This window comes from Rhamphochromis longiceps, linkage group LG10 (assembly GCF_057381845.1).
Source record: "Rhamphochromis longiceps isolate RC_006_pf linkage group LG10, R_longiceps_female_GT1.1, whole genome shotgun sequence".
NCBI classification, from domain to species: Eukaryota; Metazoa; Chordata; class Actinopteri; order Cichliformes; family Cichlidae; genus Rhamphochromis; species Rhamphochromis longiceps.
The window spans coordinates 13,469,331-13,485,644 of NC_140566.1; the positions used below are offsets into that span (position 1 = coordinate 13,469,331).

The 16,314-nt window shown below is 40.7% G+C and overlaps 1 protein-coding gene across 1 annotated transcript; it reads left to right on the forward strand.

Annotated features, from left to right (window-relative positions):
* The first annotated feature begins 3,363 nt into the window (after nt 1-3,363).
* LOC146660419 (transgelin-like) lies at nt 3,364-8,540 on the forward strand. The gene is made up of 5 exons (XM_085420274.1): nt 3,364-3,545; nt 6,513-6,699; nt 6,794-6,965; nt 7,096-7,198; nt 7,301-8,540. Exons 2-5 carry the CDS (start codon nt 6,520-6,522, stop codon nt 7,449-7,451), a joined length of 606 nt encoding a protein of 201 aa, XP_085276400.1. The 5' UTR covers nt 3,364-3,545; nt 6,513-6,519; the 3' UTR covers nt 7,452-8,540.
* The last annotated feature ends 7,774 nt before the right edge of the window (nt 8,541-16,314 follow it).

Consider the following 16,314-nt stretch of genomic DNA (forward strand, 5'->3'; position numbering starts at 1 on the left):
GGCTCACGATTGGCTCACAATTTCAAACATCCCCCACCTGTGCACCTCTGTCCCCTGGGTCAATAAGCAGAGGTCAATTATATCTGACATCATTTTGCAATCAACCAGCAGAATGCAATTGGAATCCAATTCTGTGTAACAAAGCTGCAAATTTTCCCCCTGCATGTGCATCTGTGCATCAAAATCTGATGTGAAATGTAACAGAGCAATTACAGCCGGGACTGACTAACACGCACCATCTCCATCTTGACCACGTCTATTGCAGGGCAGACCTTCATTTTCTGCACAACTGCTTCCTGCCTCATAGCATTATTACAGGGACGATGTGGAGAACAGGAGATTTATATGGACATTTAGGGGTCGCAGTTTAGAGCAGAGTGTCAGCAGACTAAATGTTATGTTTAATGTTTTAGATCATACAACGCCCCCAAGAGGACTGTAGTGCATACTACAGCTGCAGTTTAAATCTCTTAACTGTTAGCAAGTAGTAAAGCCAGTGCTTCTCTGTACAATAGAGTTGTCACTGTACATCTTATCTGTGAAATGACAAATTTCTTTCCTTTTTTTGGGGGGGGGGGTAAACTTTGGGTAAACTCACTGATAGAATTTAAATAGACTGCATGCTTCCTGTTGTGTACTTTACCCTCGAAGGTCAGGCACTGAAACCACCTGTGGTTTGAACATGTAGATTTCTTTATTAGTCCACAGATATCAACATCATGACACCTCCTGCAGTGCAAACCTGCTGCTGCTGATGTGTGGTTATATGGGCGTAAAGAGAGTATCACTTCATGTTGAAGGGTTTTTTCAGTTTATTAATATAACATTGCACAAAGAAAACTTCAGATGGTGTGAAAGGTCCTTTTCTTATCGATTATCTTGATGGAGGCTTTTCCATTCTCTGCCCTTCAACATTAACACAGCATAACAAATTGTGCATGAATTAAAAAAGAGATGAGACAATCATAATTTCCCTTTCCCTTTCAACCCAGTAAGTAGTTCACCTGATCAACAACATCTGAGGCTCTGCAGTACACAGCCATGTTAGCATTCAATCTCAAGCTGGCATTCAGCCACAAGAGCCATTATAGAAATATGCAAACAAAGTGAAGGTCCAGTACAATGAGTGCAGCTAATACATTACCAAAGGTTGAAAATAAAAGCATTACATCCTTGGACTACTTCCAAATATTAAATTCCATTTCGCTTTTCATCTCTACCGCACAAAACACTGGCTTCAAAACACAGCAAGAGATAAGACCCTGATTTTATAGATGCACTCTATTTATTCAGTCATTATTTTTAAATAAACAAAGAAAGAATAAAAAAAGAGGCTATGCAAACCACACAGTAGTGCTCACAATGGTGAAAGTAGGCATTTTAGTTTAGCAGATTATTTTGAATTTTGCACGTCAGCACTAAGTGTGGCTGAGTATGATAGGAATGCTGCGGGAAACAAAAGCTTAAAGATGTGATCTGCTCGATGAAAGGTTATTACAATATATCTTGAAGGGGGTCATAATTGTGCAAAGTAACCAATTTCAGGACAATCCACCCAACGATTTTTTATATATTTAAGTGTGCACGAACCAACCAACAAACCTGGCTTGTTAGAACTTGCAGCTGTACCTACTTTTCTGACCAAGGACAGCCAGGTGTACCTATAAAGAGTGTTATAGCACTCTAAAGTTCATCAGTCTAAAATAGGTCTGCATTTAAATAATTCATCTCCTGGCATTAGGTTTATGGTCTCCATCTGTTTCTTTTCCTTTGCTTGATTTTACAAACCCTGATGATCTCACGGGTATTTCTCCATGGGTCAGCTCTTTTTCAATTAGCAGCTTAGCATCTCCCAGCATGATCATTAACACCCAGCGGCATGTCCACCAACCTGAAATAAAACACATTCAAATGTGTTCTCAGCACAAGGTTAAACACGGAGGGCATTTTAGTTCTCATTTGAACATATTTTAACTTGCAATTGCACTTGTTTGCACCCCTGCAGTGGGAGAAGCAGTGAAATGATGTCACCTGATATCTGCCACCCTGAGCCACCAGATGCTGCTGTTGCGCAGGAACAGCCTATAGAGATGTAAAAAACCAAACCAAAGCTCCCACTTCTTATTGAAACAGGATTTTGTAGATGGAAAGTTTAAAATCAAGAAAAGGTCTGTAGATCTGACACTGGGAACCATCAAATTCAAGGCAGGTGATTACGTTACAGCTCTCGGCTGAAGGATGAAAAACCAGGGAGGATAAGCCTTTAACCGCTTTGCCGAAAGATGAGAAAGGCTGAGTGTGTTTGGCTTTTGTTCCGAGCTCACCAGCGTGTGGAATTTCTTATGTTTGTGTATATCTGATATTTACAGGTTTGCTGGATAATCTTCCCACGCAGATTTCTGTCATCTGCATGAACATGAACTTTGCTTTGGGTTCATGTAGAAGAGGAAGGGAAGAAAAAAAACCCTCATTTTGTTCTGTTTTCTCGTGTGTGCTACTTGTTTAGTTCAAAGAAAATAACCCAAAGTCAAATAAAAAAAATACATTTATGACGGTGGAAGTACAGCTGACTGCTACTGAAAGTGTGTGCAGATACAGTTTATGTGCAGAAAAGAGGAAACGTTCAACTACAACCAAACCTTTCAAGTTCTATCAGACGTCTGTCTGACACAAACCTTCACTTATATTAAAACTTCCCAGCATTTTTTAACACCTACACTCATGATGAGCGGGTTTAATTGATGACTTCAGACAGTGATAGCTTCAAACAGTCATTTCATGAGAACTCTGCAGGTCCTGACTTGCTTCTATGGACAGTGGCTGACAAGGCTGAGATGCCTCAGAGGGAGTGTCCCCCTCTATAAACTGTGCGTTGTATCTGTTGAAAGTGTGTGCAAAGCCAAGAGCAAGTTTCAGCTATAAGAAAAGACACTGTGACTGAAATAAAACCCTGACAGAGAGGAAGGGGGATTTACATTTGACATCTGCTTGCTGTCTCTTTCAGTTTCGGCCTGATTTGAAAGACCACAGTGAGCAGCAGTTTGATTTAAGGCACTAAAAACTCTCGTATGTGCGCTCCCCTGCTCTCTAATTACTGGAACTGCCTTTCCCATGCTCTGTCAGGCTCCACTCGAGGATTTAATCATCCCTGCCTCCCTTCTGTCCTCCTAATCCCATCTTGTTCTTCAGTGGTAAAGGGTGAAATTCAGAGAATTCTTTTCAGTGACCACACCAAACTCTGAAGTCACATGTCTTGTTTTTCCCTTCCCGCCCGTCTCCTAAATAAGGAATTACAATTTGAGGGGGGAAAAGGAGAAAGAGCGTAGGGGCGGGTCATAAGAGTGAAATAAGAGGACCTGAAAGGCGTAGCTCTCTCTTGCTCCCTCTTTCTACTGAAGTGTAACACTTCAGGGGTGTTTGCTTCGCTTAATCCTGCCACTTCTGTACTGTGCACTCTGCACTGTGTTGTAGAGGAAGAAGAAGAGCAGACACACAGCAGCGCCAGACCAACCCCACCTGCATTCACCAGAAAGCTACTACACAAAGTAAGTAAAGGCTCCTCTTATTTTCCTCTCAGTTTTTTTGCTTTTTTTTATTCTCATCAGCAGACATTTTTCTGCTTCTTTATGGATCTTGTGGCTGATTCTGGTGCAGAAAATATGAAAAATATGATACTGCTTCTCATGCTCTCCACCCTTGCTCTCTGTCTCCTTCCCCCTTGCTTGCGTTTGGTCATACACAGGCCGAGGCAATACACTGAGTTAATATTTAGCCATTCCTATGTGGATTCTGCGTGAGCCTGTGCATTCTTCTGTTATAAAATCCCATTTTGTTTTGTCTGGCTTCTCCTCTGAACACGCACCTCGTGCTCACGGCATGTGAGACCTAACAATTCCAGGAAATGTTAACAGGTTCAGCCTCTGACAAACCTCTCATCGCTACTGCCTAATAGTATATAATTTTCCTCTTCAGGGTATGTTTTGAACACCAGGTTGTTGGTTCAGAAAGTGGCAACTGGCAGCTTGCTGCTGCCACATTTTTTGTTAGATTTATGGGCCTTGATAAAGTTTTATAGTTTGAGAAACTGACGTTAGGTGGTGACTGCTATCTTTTGTCATGAGGTGGAAATACAACAGTGGGGACTGTGCAAGATGAAGGAAGGCAAGAGCATGAAGAAATAATCTCGGTCTGGATCCACCGTGTTCACATAGTAAGGATTTCAACATGAGCTGATGGTGCAATTTTATGAAAGCTGTGCAAGCCTCTTGTAACAGATGTCTGCAAGTTACTAGAATATGATTGTTTAACAGTTTGGAGGGTGGAGTGAGACAAATGACTGATGATGAGTAACTCGGTCACATATGGAGCGACATCTGAGTAACTTAACGGTGTCTTACTCAGATTTCTAACAGTTTCTAGTTTAAACTACACAAAACAGGCATTAAAAAGTCCCACTGTGTCAAACTGAAGCAGAGGATTAATAAAACGATGGTGTACAGTAAGACGTCTGGGAGAATGAAGGCTTCAAATACTAGATTTAGTGGATTCTATGATCATGCAGTTTAAATGATTAATCTGCAGTGTTCTCCTCTCTGATTAGAAAAACACACACACACACACACACTATAAGACATGCACTAATTAGGTATGATAATGATCAGGAAGTGTTCAGTTATTCATCTTACACAAGTTGTAAGTATGATTTGGTCATTTAGAGGTGTTACGTACAATTTCAGCTGAGTGGCTGTTTAAGCTTCAAATCATTTTGTGGTAGTAGCCCACTGTGGGGTGAGATTGTGAGATGGGAGGGAGTAGATGTGACTTTATGATTACAAGATGTTCCCACTTGACCACTCCCAGTTATGTTTTTAAGTGCACAGCTCTATGTGAGCTTCTAAGTCACGCTTCCATAAACACCTGCGCACACACTTCTAGTTGCAGTTTTACAATTAGGTGGACAATCATCCCTGGAAATGCTGCTGCGAGTTACAGCGACATTGGCCACTCATACATCAGATTTCACGCTCAACATGGGGTTAATCTGAAAGAGCGCCTTCTCTGATTTCGTCATTCCTTGCAAGACATTCAGGTCCTGATGTTTGCAGCTGCTTGATGTAACGGGCATGTCCGGACACCACACAGATGGAAGTCGTCTGATTGAGAAACAGGCTACTTAGGAGTTTGGATGGCTGAGTATTTTCCTCGCTCTTGCCGCTGTTAACAAACAACTTTTGGAATAACTCTGGAGACAGGAAGACACTTATCCTCCGCATGACCACATAACCACTGCAACCTCAGACAATGAACAGAGAACAATGTGTGTGTGTGTCTATAGCAGCTCCAGCGTGGAGCTGTGGACACAATGATAAACTGTCAAACTTTCTACACATATTGCGTAACACTAATCCTCTGTTTGGCTAAAGGTGTGCCTGTATGTCCTGGAGCAACATCTATCTATATAATTCTAAGTGTATATTAAAGTCTGCAGAATTAAAAATAGATCCTCCAATTTTTTACGAGTCAGATGTGATTCTGGATCCTGATATTTGCAGAGCACCTGCTTACCTTAGATGTTAAATGTGCAGATATTATCACAGTAAATTAGCACAGTAAATGGAGAAAAAAGGGGAGAACGAGCTATAATCATCCCCATCTGTTATGTGGATTCGTGGAAAATTCCAAAGTTGTTGTGCCGTTGTGCGACTCGATTTGGATCTGTAAAAGCAAATTGTGTATTGCGATAGTATTTCTTTCTGTTTTTTTCTTACAGACCGTTTCCATAGTGAGCAACACTATGTTGTTATGTTTAGATTCCTGTATATACACAGCTACCTTAGTCAGGAAGGAAATGACAGCTGAATGTGCAAACAGGATGGAGGGAGTAGGGTGGTTTGGCTGAGGCCAACAGGAAGTTCTTTGTGCATTAATATGTCAGATAAACCAACCATAATTACTTTCAGAGTACAACAAAGTTGGAATTCCTCAAGTCATTAAACACTTTAATTTCCATTGTCAGAAATGTATTTGCTAAATAGCTGCACTGCTGCGGCCTGGATAATGGAAAACTCAGATTATTGTGTGCATTGCATGGTTAGTACCCTGCTCACGCTCCTGTCTTCAGGTTGTCATCGGCTTCTTTTCTAATCCATCTAACCCTGACAGTATGGCAAATATTCTTATTTGTTTCATACATAGCAGAGATTTGAGACAGATGAAGAGCGCACTAACTTCAAATGATAAATGAGCCTATTGAGGTGTGAAAGTGACGACCAACAAAAAGATGCTCACTTTTAGAAAGTCTCCTCAATCTAAAAGTTTCAAAGTAACAGCTCCTCATAAATAACAGAACATTCAGTGGAAACACATTCACTGGATTGATTGCATCTGTGGGTGTGAGCGGGGCAGGCATCGGTATGTGAACACTATTAAATCTATCAGATATTAGAATGCTGCCAGGGAGTGGAGTTTGCTGAGCTACCAGCCTATCTAACATTGACTTTCCCTTCCATTAGGATTACAATGGCAAACAGAGGTCCCTCCTATGGTCTGACCCGTGAGGTTCAGAGTAAGATTGATAAGAAATACGATCCAGAACTGGAGGAAAGGCTGGTGGAGTGGATCGTTGCCCAGTGTGGATCTGGAGTCGGTCGGCCCCAGCCCAACAAGACAGGCTTCCAAAACTGGCTCAAGGATGGATGTGTGAGTTCTAGTTTTGCAGAAGTGTAAATGTCCTTATAAAGCATTGTAATTCACTTTATGTGCAGTGTATTGAGAGGACTCCGTGTGTGTCTAGGTGCTGTGTGAGCTCATCAACAGCCTGTATGGAGCCAACAAGCCAATCAAGACCATCAAGAGCTCTGGCATGGCATTCAAGCAGATGGAGCAAATCTCCATGTTCCTCAGAGCAGCTGAAAGTTACGGAGTCACCAAAACTGACATCTTTCAGACTGTAGACCTCTTTGAGGGTAAGATAACCAACCAACCAGAGCTTTTCTTTACTGTAACAATTGAGACTCAAGAGGGAAAATACAGTACAGGTTCTCCTCCTTGTATTTCCGTGGGCTCTGTTGATGTGAGGATGTTGCATGTCTGCAGGCAAAGATCTGGCTGCTGTCCAGAGGACCCTGATGGCTCTGGGAAGTGTGGCTGTCACAAAGGGTGATGGGAATTACAAAGGAGACCCCAGCTGGTTCCATAAGTAAGCTTTTCCTCCTTGTCCTGTAAATATGCTAGCCTCTGAGGAAAGATGAAACGCAAAGGAGGTTTGAGCACTGACTGACGTCTGTTTGTGTGTGTGCAGAAAAGCCCAGGAGAACAGGAGAGATTTCTCGGAGGAACAGCTGAAAGAAGGCCAAAGTGTCATCGGCCTGCAAATGGGCACAAATAAAGGAGCATCTCAAGCTGGCATGACAGGCTACGGACGCCCCAGGCAGATCATCAACAACCCCTGAACCGGAGCAGTTCTTAAACCGCCCTCCTTCTGCCCTCTGGAAGGCCAGTGAGCAAGGAGGAAGAGACTTTGACTCTTACCTTGGATATGAGGAAAAATGTGACCTGACTGTTTTTCAGATTTTAACGGGACCAAAATAGGGACCAACGAGAACAAGTGCACATGTAGATCTTTAACAGTAGAAATCAAACATTTAACAATGTTTCTTTTGTTTGACTCATTGTAAATAATTTTTTTTGTTACAGAATCAAAAACAGTTGCTTTGCATGTTTAAACTCATTACCTTAAAATCATTACTGGAGACCACAATGTTAGACATGTTTGATTTCTTACCTTGCACAGACAGGGAGCTTCAGACCATTTCATTACAACAAAGAAAATCTGCTTGCAGGGACTTGAAACCTGCGTGAGAGAAGAAATCCCCAGAAATCCCCCACTTTCAATGTTCTGTTTGCTTTATTCTTTCCTGTAACATCTGCATTATTGCAGTCAATGCCTCTTCTCAAAACTCTAGCAGCGCGCGCATTCAAGGACACCAAAGATGTAAGACTCTGTCATGAAGTCTTTAATTTAATGATAATGTTCATTATTTAGTGTACACTGTCTTTGTTGACTTTATTCTTTCTGTCCTTCTGATGACATAGCCGTCAATTCATGGACGTCAGGATGTACTTAAATACACCTCCGAGGATTGTTCTGAGTATTTTCCCCACAACAGCTGCAGTAAGACACAGATATTTTATTGTGTCTTACTGCAGCTTTTCTGGGTACTTAGTGTTACAGCTTCACAGATTACAACCTTAAGCAGGTACCAAGTTGCAGCTGATTCAATTTGTACTGGAATGAAGTAAAAACTTAACGAAAGGTAAGACACGTACAGTTTGCTGTGGTTTACAGTAATGTTAGTAGGTTATAACAAACGCATCCAGTAATACAGCCAAGTTTAATTAACTTTAGAAAATAAACTGCCTGGTTTGAAAAAGGTATAAACGACACTTGTGTGTGTTTTTACTGTTCTATTACATAATCTATTGTTAGATGCCGTGAGTCAATCAAAATGTTGGACCGCCTCTTTGAAATAAAGTTTGATTTAACTTTTGAAGAAGCCTCTTTTGTAATGAATCTATGGCCTAAGGAAGTGTGTCCTGTTCACACTCAATGATGTCACCGTCGCTATCATGACTCTTGATAACTGGTAGCTGGTAAACTGCAACCTATGTGCCTAGCAACAGATAATAAAAACATCAGTTTCTGCAGGTAGTCAGGGCGACACGTATGTTTGTGTGCCGTAAAGCTGAGCTATACTTTAAAGAGAGGTCAGCTAAGGCTGCCAAAGGCAAAGGTGAAGAAAATAATGTAAGGGAGTAATAAATAATGTTGGACTTTGCCTACTTTGATGGAATAAGAGAAGCCAGTGAGAGACTATCGTTATCGCTGCCAGGGTTTTGTTTATACTGTGTTCTTGCTTTGGTCCAGCTTAAGCTGTTCAGAATGAAATGACTCAGAAACAGCCAGAGATGGAAAAGAGCAGCAGTAGAGAGAAAACAGTAAAAGAAGATGCTTTGATGAAAAAAGAGGAAAAAGCGCAGCTTTAAAAAATAAAAAATAAATATCCAGATGGAGTCTGGAGATTAAGGTGGCTTGGGTCAGAAGGAGTACAGGTCATGACAGAGGAGGATTTCAGATAGTAGAGAGCATTTCCAAAAAAGGACGAATCATTGCAGGAGGAGGGTTAAAAAGAGACTTCCTTTTCCTCTTCCTTCTTAGCAGGAAACTGCGTAGGTGCTGACACAAAGGGGGTAAATTAGTATAATGTAAATGGAGGTGGAACCAGTGTGGAGCAAAGACAACAACACTGTAGGTTATCCATCAAAGCGCAACATGTACTTGTGTTTTTATAGTGACTTATTTTCACAATAAAAGCATTAGTCTGAGAAAATTGATGACTTTGAAGATAGCAAGCAACTTAATACTACTAATAGAGCCCACTCTGCTGTTGATAAGCTGTGGCCCATTAGCGTCAGCGTGACAGCAGCTGTTATCTCTGCCAAAGCCCAGACTGTTATAAGAGTCAAGATGTGTTTATGATTTCAAAACTAATATTTATTTCAACACTAGCAGACACGCGTGGAGTGTTAGTGCCAAATCAGCACCAATGAACTCTTGAGTCTCACAACATGTATCCAAGTTTATTTGCACATCCACTGATATAACAAGCAAGTTTTTTCTTTTTTGGTCATTGCAACACATGACAGATAATCTACTGTATATTTCTCACTCACTGTGTGTTAATAGACCTCTCCTGTTTTCCTTCTCTCACCCCAACCGGTCGCAGCAGATGGCCCCGCCCCTCCCTGAGCCTGGTTCTGCTGGAGGTTTCTTCCTGTTAAAAGGGCGTTTTTCCTTCCCACTGTCGCCAAAGTGCTTGTTCATAGGGGGTCATGTGATTGTTGGGCTTTTCTCTGTATCTACTGTACAATATAAAGCGCCTTGAGGCAACTTTTGTTGTGATTTTTCATCTCTGCTAAGCTCCTTTATTGACTGAATATCTACACTCCCCGGCATCTTTTCCAGGTACACCTGCTCAGCTGCTCATTTACGTAACTATCTCTCATTAGCCAATCAGATGGAAAAAGTGGAAAAAGTTGCTGGTCTGATGAGTCTTGATTTCTGCTGGGACATTTCAGTGGTAGGGTGAGAACCTTGTTGAATCTGTGCCATGAAGAATTGAGGCAGTTCAGAAGGTAAAAGGGGTTTTCAACACAGTACTGGCAAGGTTTACTTAAAAAAGTGCCATGCACATGTATGGATACACTTTTACTCCTTGCTCCTTATCTTCTCTTTTACATAACTAATGATTAGTTAGTGATTTATTTTTCCAACTGTTTTAGAAAGTTGTGGTAAACACGGTGCCTTGAGGTTTCACAAATTTAAACTGTGTGAATAACATGTGCAGAAGCTCTGTGGTGGTGGGACCAGAACAAGTTATTTAAACTAGGTGTAACTTGATTTGTGTAACTAAACCCAAAACAGGAAAAACACACTTTCCCTTTTTTTTATGCATAACGATCCCTGAGTGAGGAGCATCACTCCACAACAGTGGCGCTAAATACAGTGGTTGAACTGTTTTACTTCCAGGGAGGTGCTTGTGTAACTATTTACATAGATTTAAATAGCAGTTTGAGGCAAAACATTGTTCCTGACCCGCAGTGCTGAAAGGCAGCTGAAATTAGTGAACCTGAAAAACCCATCTGTTACATTTGAATTATCCCACAAACAAACAAAAACACACGTCACTCAGCTCTTCCTCTTTTTTTTTCTCATAGTCACAGTCTTTTTTCTTTTTTTTTCTTCAGATAATTTGAAAGAGAGTAGTGGTGCGCAGCGTTTTTTGATAGAAGGCCTTTCATTCCCATCAAGGTTTTGATGAAAGTGTGACTGGGCTCACCGCAGTGGAAGGTACTTTGCTGCCATGGAGGGGCATAACAGGGCGGATTATGATCGCCTTGAGATTAGAGAAGCTACTTTTTTTGAGCCAGTTTGAATATTTGGACCAGCTGGGAAAATGTGACAGGGGAAGCTGATGTAACACCTCCTTCCCCTTATTCAGCCACTGCAGTGCTGCTGGATAAGACACATAAGGGTTGGGAGTAAAGCCCCCCTCGCTCCAGTGGCTGCAGGAAAGGGCTGATTCCATTACGCCAAAAGGTCATTTGGGAACCACTTAACTATGCAAGTTTCAGCATTTATTTATTCAGCGGTGTCTCAAGAAGAAGGTTACAACATTGCATACAGATATCATGACACAATGCAAGAACCAGTCAGACCGAAAGTCATCTGGCCCAAACCTGAAGATCCATGTAACTCAAACGGCCTTTCAGTCTGATTATCAGGCTAGAACTAATGCTACTGTTAGTAAAGTTAGTTAGGCGGGACACTGATTGACGCAGTGGAAAAGTTTTTGCACACCATTTCAGAGCCCTGGCTTCAGTCCATGACAGTAGGACTTCTGGCTTGTTTAAAGTGAACAGTGAGAAGCCAGTGAGGGATTGCATGCTTTTTGCAGGACTAGTGACTACTACTGGCTGCTCTGTGTGCTCGGTTTCACAGAGTCCTCTTCACAAACACCAACAAAAACTGCTATGGCCTCCTTCAAGAAAGTTCAAGAAAGTAGTTTGTCTGTTTCTTAGCTGTGTTGTATGTATTTGAATGAGAATTGATCCTGCAGGTTTTAGATATCACCCTGGTTCAACACACCTGAATCAAATGATTAGTTCATTACCAGGACTCTGGACATGTTGAGGAGGTTATTTAGCCATTTAAACAGCTGTGTTGGATCAAGGACACATCTAAAACCTGCAGGACACTGGCCCTTGAGGCCTGGAGTTCCCCCTCCTCTGGGATACATAGTGTGAATGGGCCAAACCTGGAAATCTGACATCATATTTTTAAAATACAAAACAAAAAATGGGCGACACTGCCCTGATGTTCTCATAGAAACATCATAAACACAACTTACTCTTCTGGGTCAAAGGAATGAATTCATGCAGGGACATTTTAAGTCTCACTGTTAGGTTCTCTGTTGGTTAATGAAGTATTGAAACCAAACACATAACTACTACATACATAACTAATTGACAGAATGTCCAACTTCCCCCTTCATAAAGTTCTTTTTCTTTTGTCCGAAAAGGAAATAAAACCAAAGGTAAACAAAGTGATTTTATTAATTTCAAAAATGTCTATTCATATTGTAATTATATCCTATCATGAATTATTTTATTTGCAGCAGTCATGTGGCGAACCTCTGATAGCTGCAGTATGCTAACTTCCCCAGTTTCCACACAATCCCTTTGATTTAAGGTGTTTCCATCGCCATCACAAATGAACTCCATTTATTTTTAAGCTCTTCAATCTAATCTAACAATGAAAATGAGAACTATAATCTGATAACCTAACTATCTGTACAACTATACAGTTTAATTCTAGCACACTGGATACACATATAAACTTTTTTTTAAGTTCCAAACTTCCACAAACCAAAACGTTGACAGCTGATTTATATGTTTACCCATGACTGGATCAGTTGTGTTATGATAGGCATTGTTTGTAGATATGTAATTTCATTCAGGGGAAAGTTTGAATTCAATTTATTTTTATTTTGACAATAATAATGGCTTTTGCAATAGATGTCATGCCATAAATGAGAGGGGATAAAATTTTAATGCGCTTTGTGGGCGAGTTTGATTTGTACACAATGTCAGGAAGGGACGTGAGAGGTTACGAGTGACGCCTTCTTTTCAAAAGTCACAGTGCTGGAGCATAAATCTCATCAAAAACGGAGAACAAGCAAGAGCTGTGTGAAAAAATAGAAGAGACGCACATTTTAGAGACAAGCGCAGGTTTAGAAACATTAACTTAGAACACACTATAGGTAGAGAGACTAGCTTTCAATATATATAATAACATATTTATCTATATCTATAATGTATATATTTTTATACATTAGGTGAAATCAAAAATATTGATATGCTTCTTGCACTCTGTGTGGCTTTGTGAGGTCATTAAATGACAACACAAAAGGCTGCAGATAAAGAATGATCGCCTTAGGTGAAAGGCCTTTCCAGACCAAAGACCTGCTGAATTCATTTTAGGATCCAGACAGTAAAGGAGAGGTGCATTGTAAAAAATAAGTGAATATAGGAGGATTATTCAATAACCTGGTCAAATAGCAGAAAGGCCCTTTGGAAGGCTCAGTGTGAGTGAAAAAACTTTTTTTATGTATCTCCAGAGGAAATTTATGAGAAATATGGTGAGTATTTATTACACCGTGAGCATTTCACAGAGCAAGGTTAGCATTTATTTTGTTGCATTGACTCTTTATATCCACATACAACTACAACTGTGGTTTTCCAAATGCAGAAAGGCAAAATAACAGTGGGGACTCAGCTGGAGACTGCAATTTTAGATTATAAATGAATGGTTAAGGATAAGATGTCACATCACTTATAAAATTACCTCCAGCGTAGCTTCCCTGGAAATACAAGTAAACGAGTCATTGGCATGAATATAGCATCAGAAACCACAGAGGAAGGTGCTGTGGTATCGCTGCATGTGGTGTTTGCTCTTCATGTGGTGGCACTGAATGAATTTGGGTCAGATGTTGTGTAACATAAATTAGGAGGCAGGTGTTTTCCCCTGTTGGTGGTTTGAGGCAGAGGGCTGAGAGCTGAAAGGTTAGTCCGCAGTTCAAATCCCTTTGAGAGGAAAACATAGCTGTGAGGGGAGAAGGGGACGAGCTGAAAGCTCATTGATTGATTGATTCTTACTTAACCTGCCAAAACTCACTGTGTACTTCATCGCCTAATCAACATCAGTGTTTTACCTGACTTTGTTTCTACGAAGGTGTGCTCTTGCTGGAGAGGTATGCAGGCCTAATTGAATCGCGCGCGCACACACACACACACACACACACACACACACACACACACACACACACACACACACACACACACACACACACACACAGGTCTCCTGGTAATAACAAATCAGACCTTCCGATGTAAATAGTTGCTCTGTAGCTAAAGCAACCACAAACAATTTATTACAGGGACTTTTTTGAGTTGTTTGAATTTCTGCTTTTATCATAACAGCTTCTGTATTTCATTTCCTCTGAAACGACATAATCTGATTGTGACATGTAACAGGATGATCTTAACCTTTTACTTCACAAAGGTCTCAGAACAACAACAACAACATATGAGACCCATCATACACTAAATGCAAGTCACATTGTATGATGAAAGAACCAGAACCCCATGAGTGAAATATGACCAATTCAGACTGGAAATAGAGCAACTTTTTTTTAACCTCTTAGGACCTGGCGTCCACGTATGTGGACATCACATTTTGGCTTGTCTAGACCAAAATAATACATTTTGCTCTACAAAGGCCTGATATCCAGATACGAGGACGTTATACTGCCACTTTTCTATCAAAATGTAAAATAAATGTCCTTATATGTGGATCTCATTTCTCTCTGAAACAAAAATCAGGTTAAAAAAAAAATCAGGAAATTCTTTGTTTTTACATTCATCAGGTCCCAACGTCCCAAATATCAAAGATAAATTAAAAATTCATGCCATGGAAGAGTTCAGCTCTCAGGAGGTTAAAGGAATGAACAAATTCCTGTTTCACAACAACTTCGTGGGGATTTTTTTTAAGTTGCAGGGTGGGAATCATAAAAAAAAAATACAACTGCAAAACTTTTGAAATTATTGCATTTTGTGTGTGTGTGTTTCAATAAATGGAGTCACAGGCATATCTGTGTAGCACAAGTGATTTCCTGAGCTAGGCGACAGTGCCCCCTGCTGGGTTATAGAGTCACTGCAGCTGAAAATAATGAGTCAGGCTGCTGTAAGTTGAATAAATATGATTTATGTGGGGAAAACACAAATCTAGGCTGCAATTTTTGGCTTCTGCTGTAAAAATTTGGGAACAACTTTCATGATAAATGAGCCTCTGTGGCTGTTTGTGTGAGCTGTTTATTGTCTGAGGGAGATGATCTATTGGTTTGATAGCCAGCAGCGTGTTTCATCTGCTGCACCAATCATTCCACCTGGCAAAACATTACAAACCTTTAAAACACAGGGTCATAGATAAGATGAAATCTGGGGCAGAGGTGAGCAGAGCAGGAACCGCACAAAGGACCAGGAGCAGATTACATCAGGGTGTTTCCTCTGATGCCTGCTGGGATTACAAAGTTCACGTTCAAACAGTGTGTTGACAGAAGGAAAATTGCAATATTTATCCTGGGTCTACATGGCTGGCTTTTACAGTTCCAAAAATATTAAAGGGATATTTAGACTAAGCGGTCTGTAGACAGGGTGTACATGTGTTTATTTTCATTTTTCACTGATCCACACAATTAAAAAAACTATAACAAAACCTGTCAACAGGAAGACCTCGTGCCTCTGACAGAAAGAAACAACTTTATTTGTACTTTTCAAAACAGAGAGTTACAAAATGCTTCACAGTTTGAATAAAAGCCACACATTCAAGATAAACATCCACATTCCACCAGACAGACACATTATCAACTTTACGATCAGACATTCAATCCAACATACACACAAATAGCGACACAATGGCCCAAAATAAAGGGGAAAAGATTAAGGAAAGGCTAAGCAATAAAATCAGAGCTGGGGACAGCTAGGAGACCCTGGTTAGAGGATGGGAGAGGCCGGCGTTGTGCCAAAAACTGATCGTCTGCCAAAAAGTGATTCCCGGCATTTGCCAGAAAATTACTGCAGGAATTGAAACTGTTATAAAGGACTTGTTGGCCTGTAATCTGTCATCTCTCATATCGCTCATGAATAACATGAAGTCATTTTGAGCCAGAAAAAACATTCACAAGGTAAAAGCTGTTGTTGGCAAAGTGACTTTCATATATTCTTTATTTATTTATTGGGATATAAGGTCTCAGTGACATTAAAAATGTGTTTTTCAAGAGAGATCAGGCCGAGAGGGCAGCAAAAATTGTGACAAATATAACTTCCAAGAAGGTCCCAGAAGCTCTGTCCATGTACAGCGTTTTATGTTAACATAAAACTGGAAGCCAGTGAACGGATGCAGGAACAGCTGTGACTATGGGCATGTGAAAAGTGAGTTACAATAATCAAGGCGGGAGAAAAATGTAACGTGCGCGCAGTCACAGTTGAGCAGTGCACCTAATCTGTTTAATGAGTCCACACTGCAACCAAGTGCCGTTGAAGTGTTACATTAGGGGGATAAACTTAGTGAAAGCAAACTAATTAAGCATTGAGAAACTCTATGGAGCCAAGGAACAAGCAGTGAGCCTTATTAGT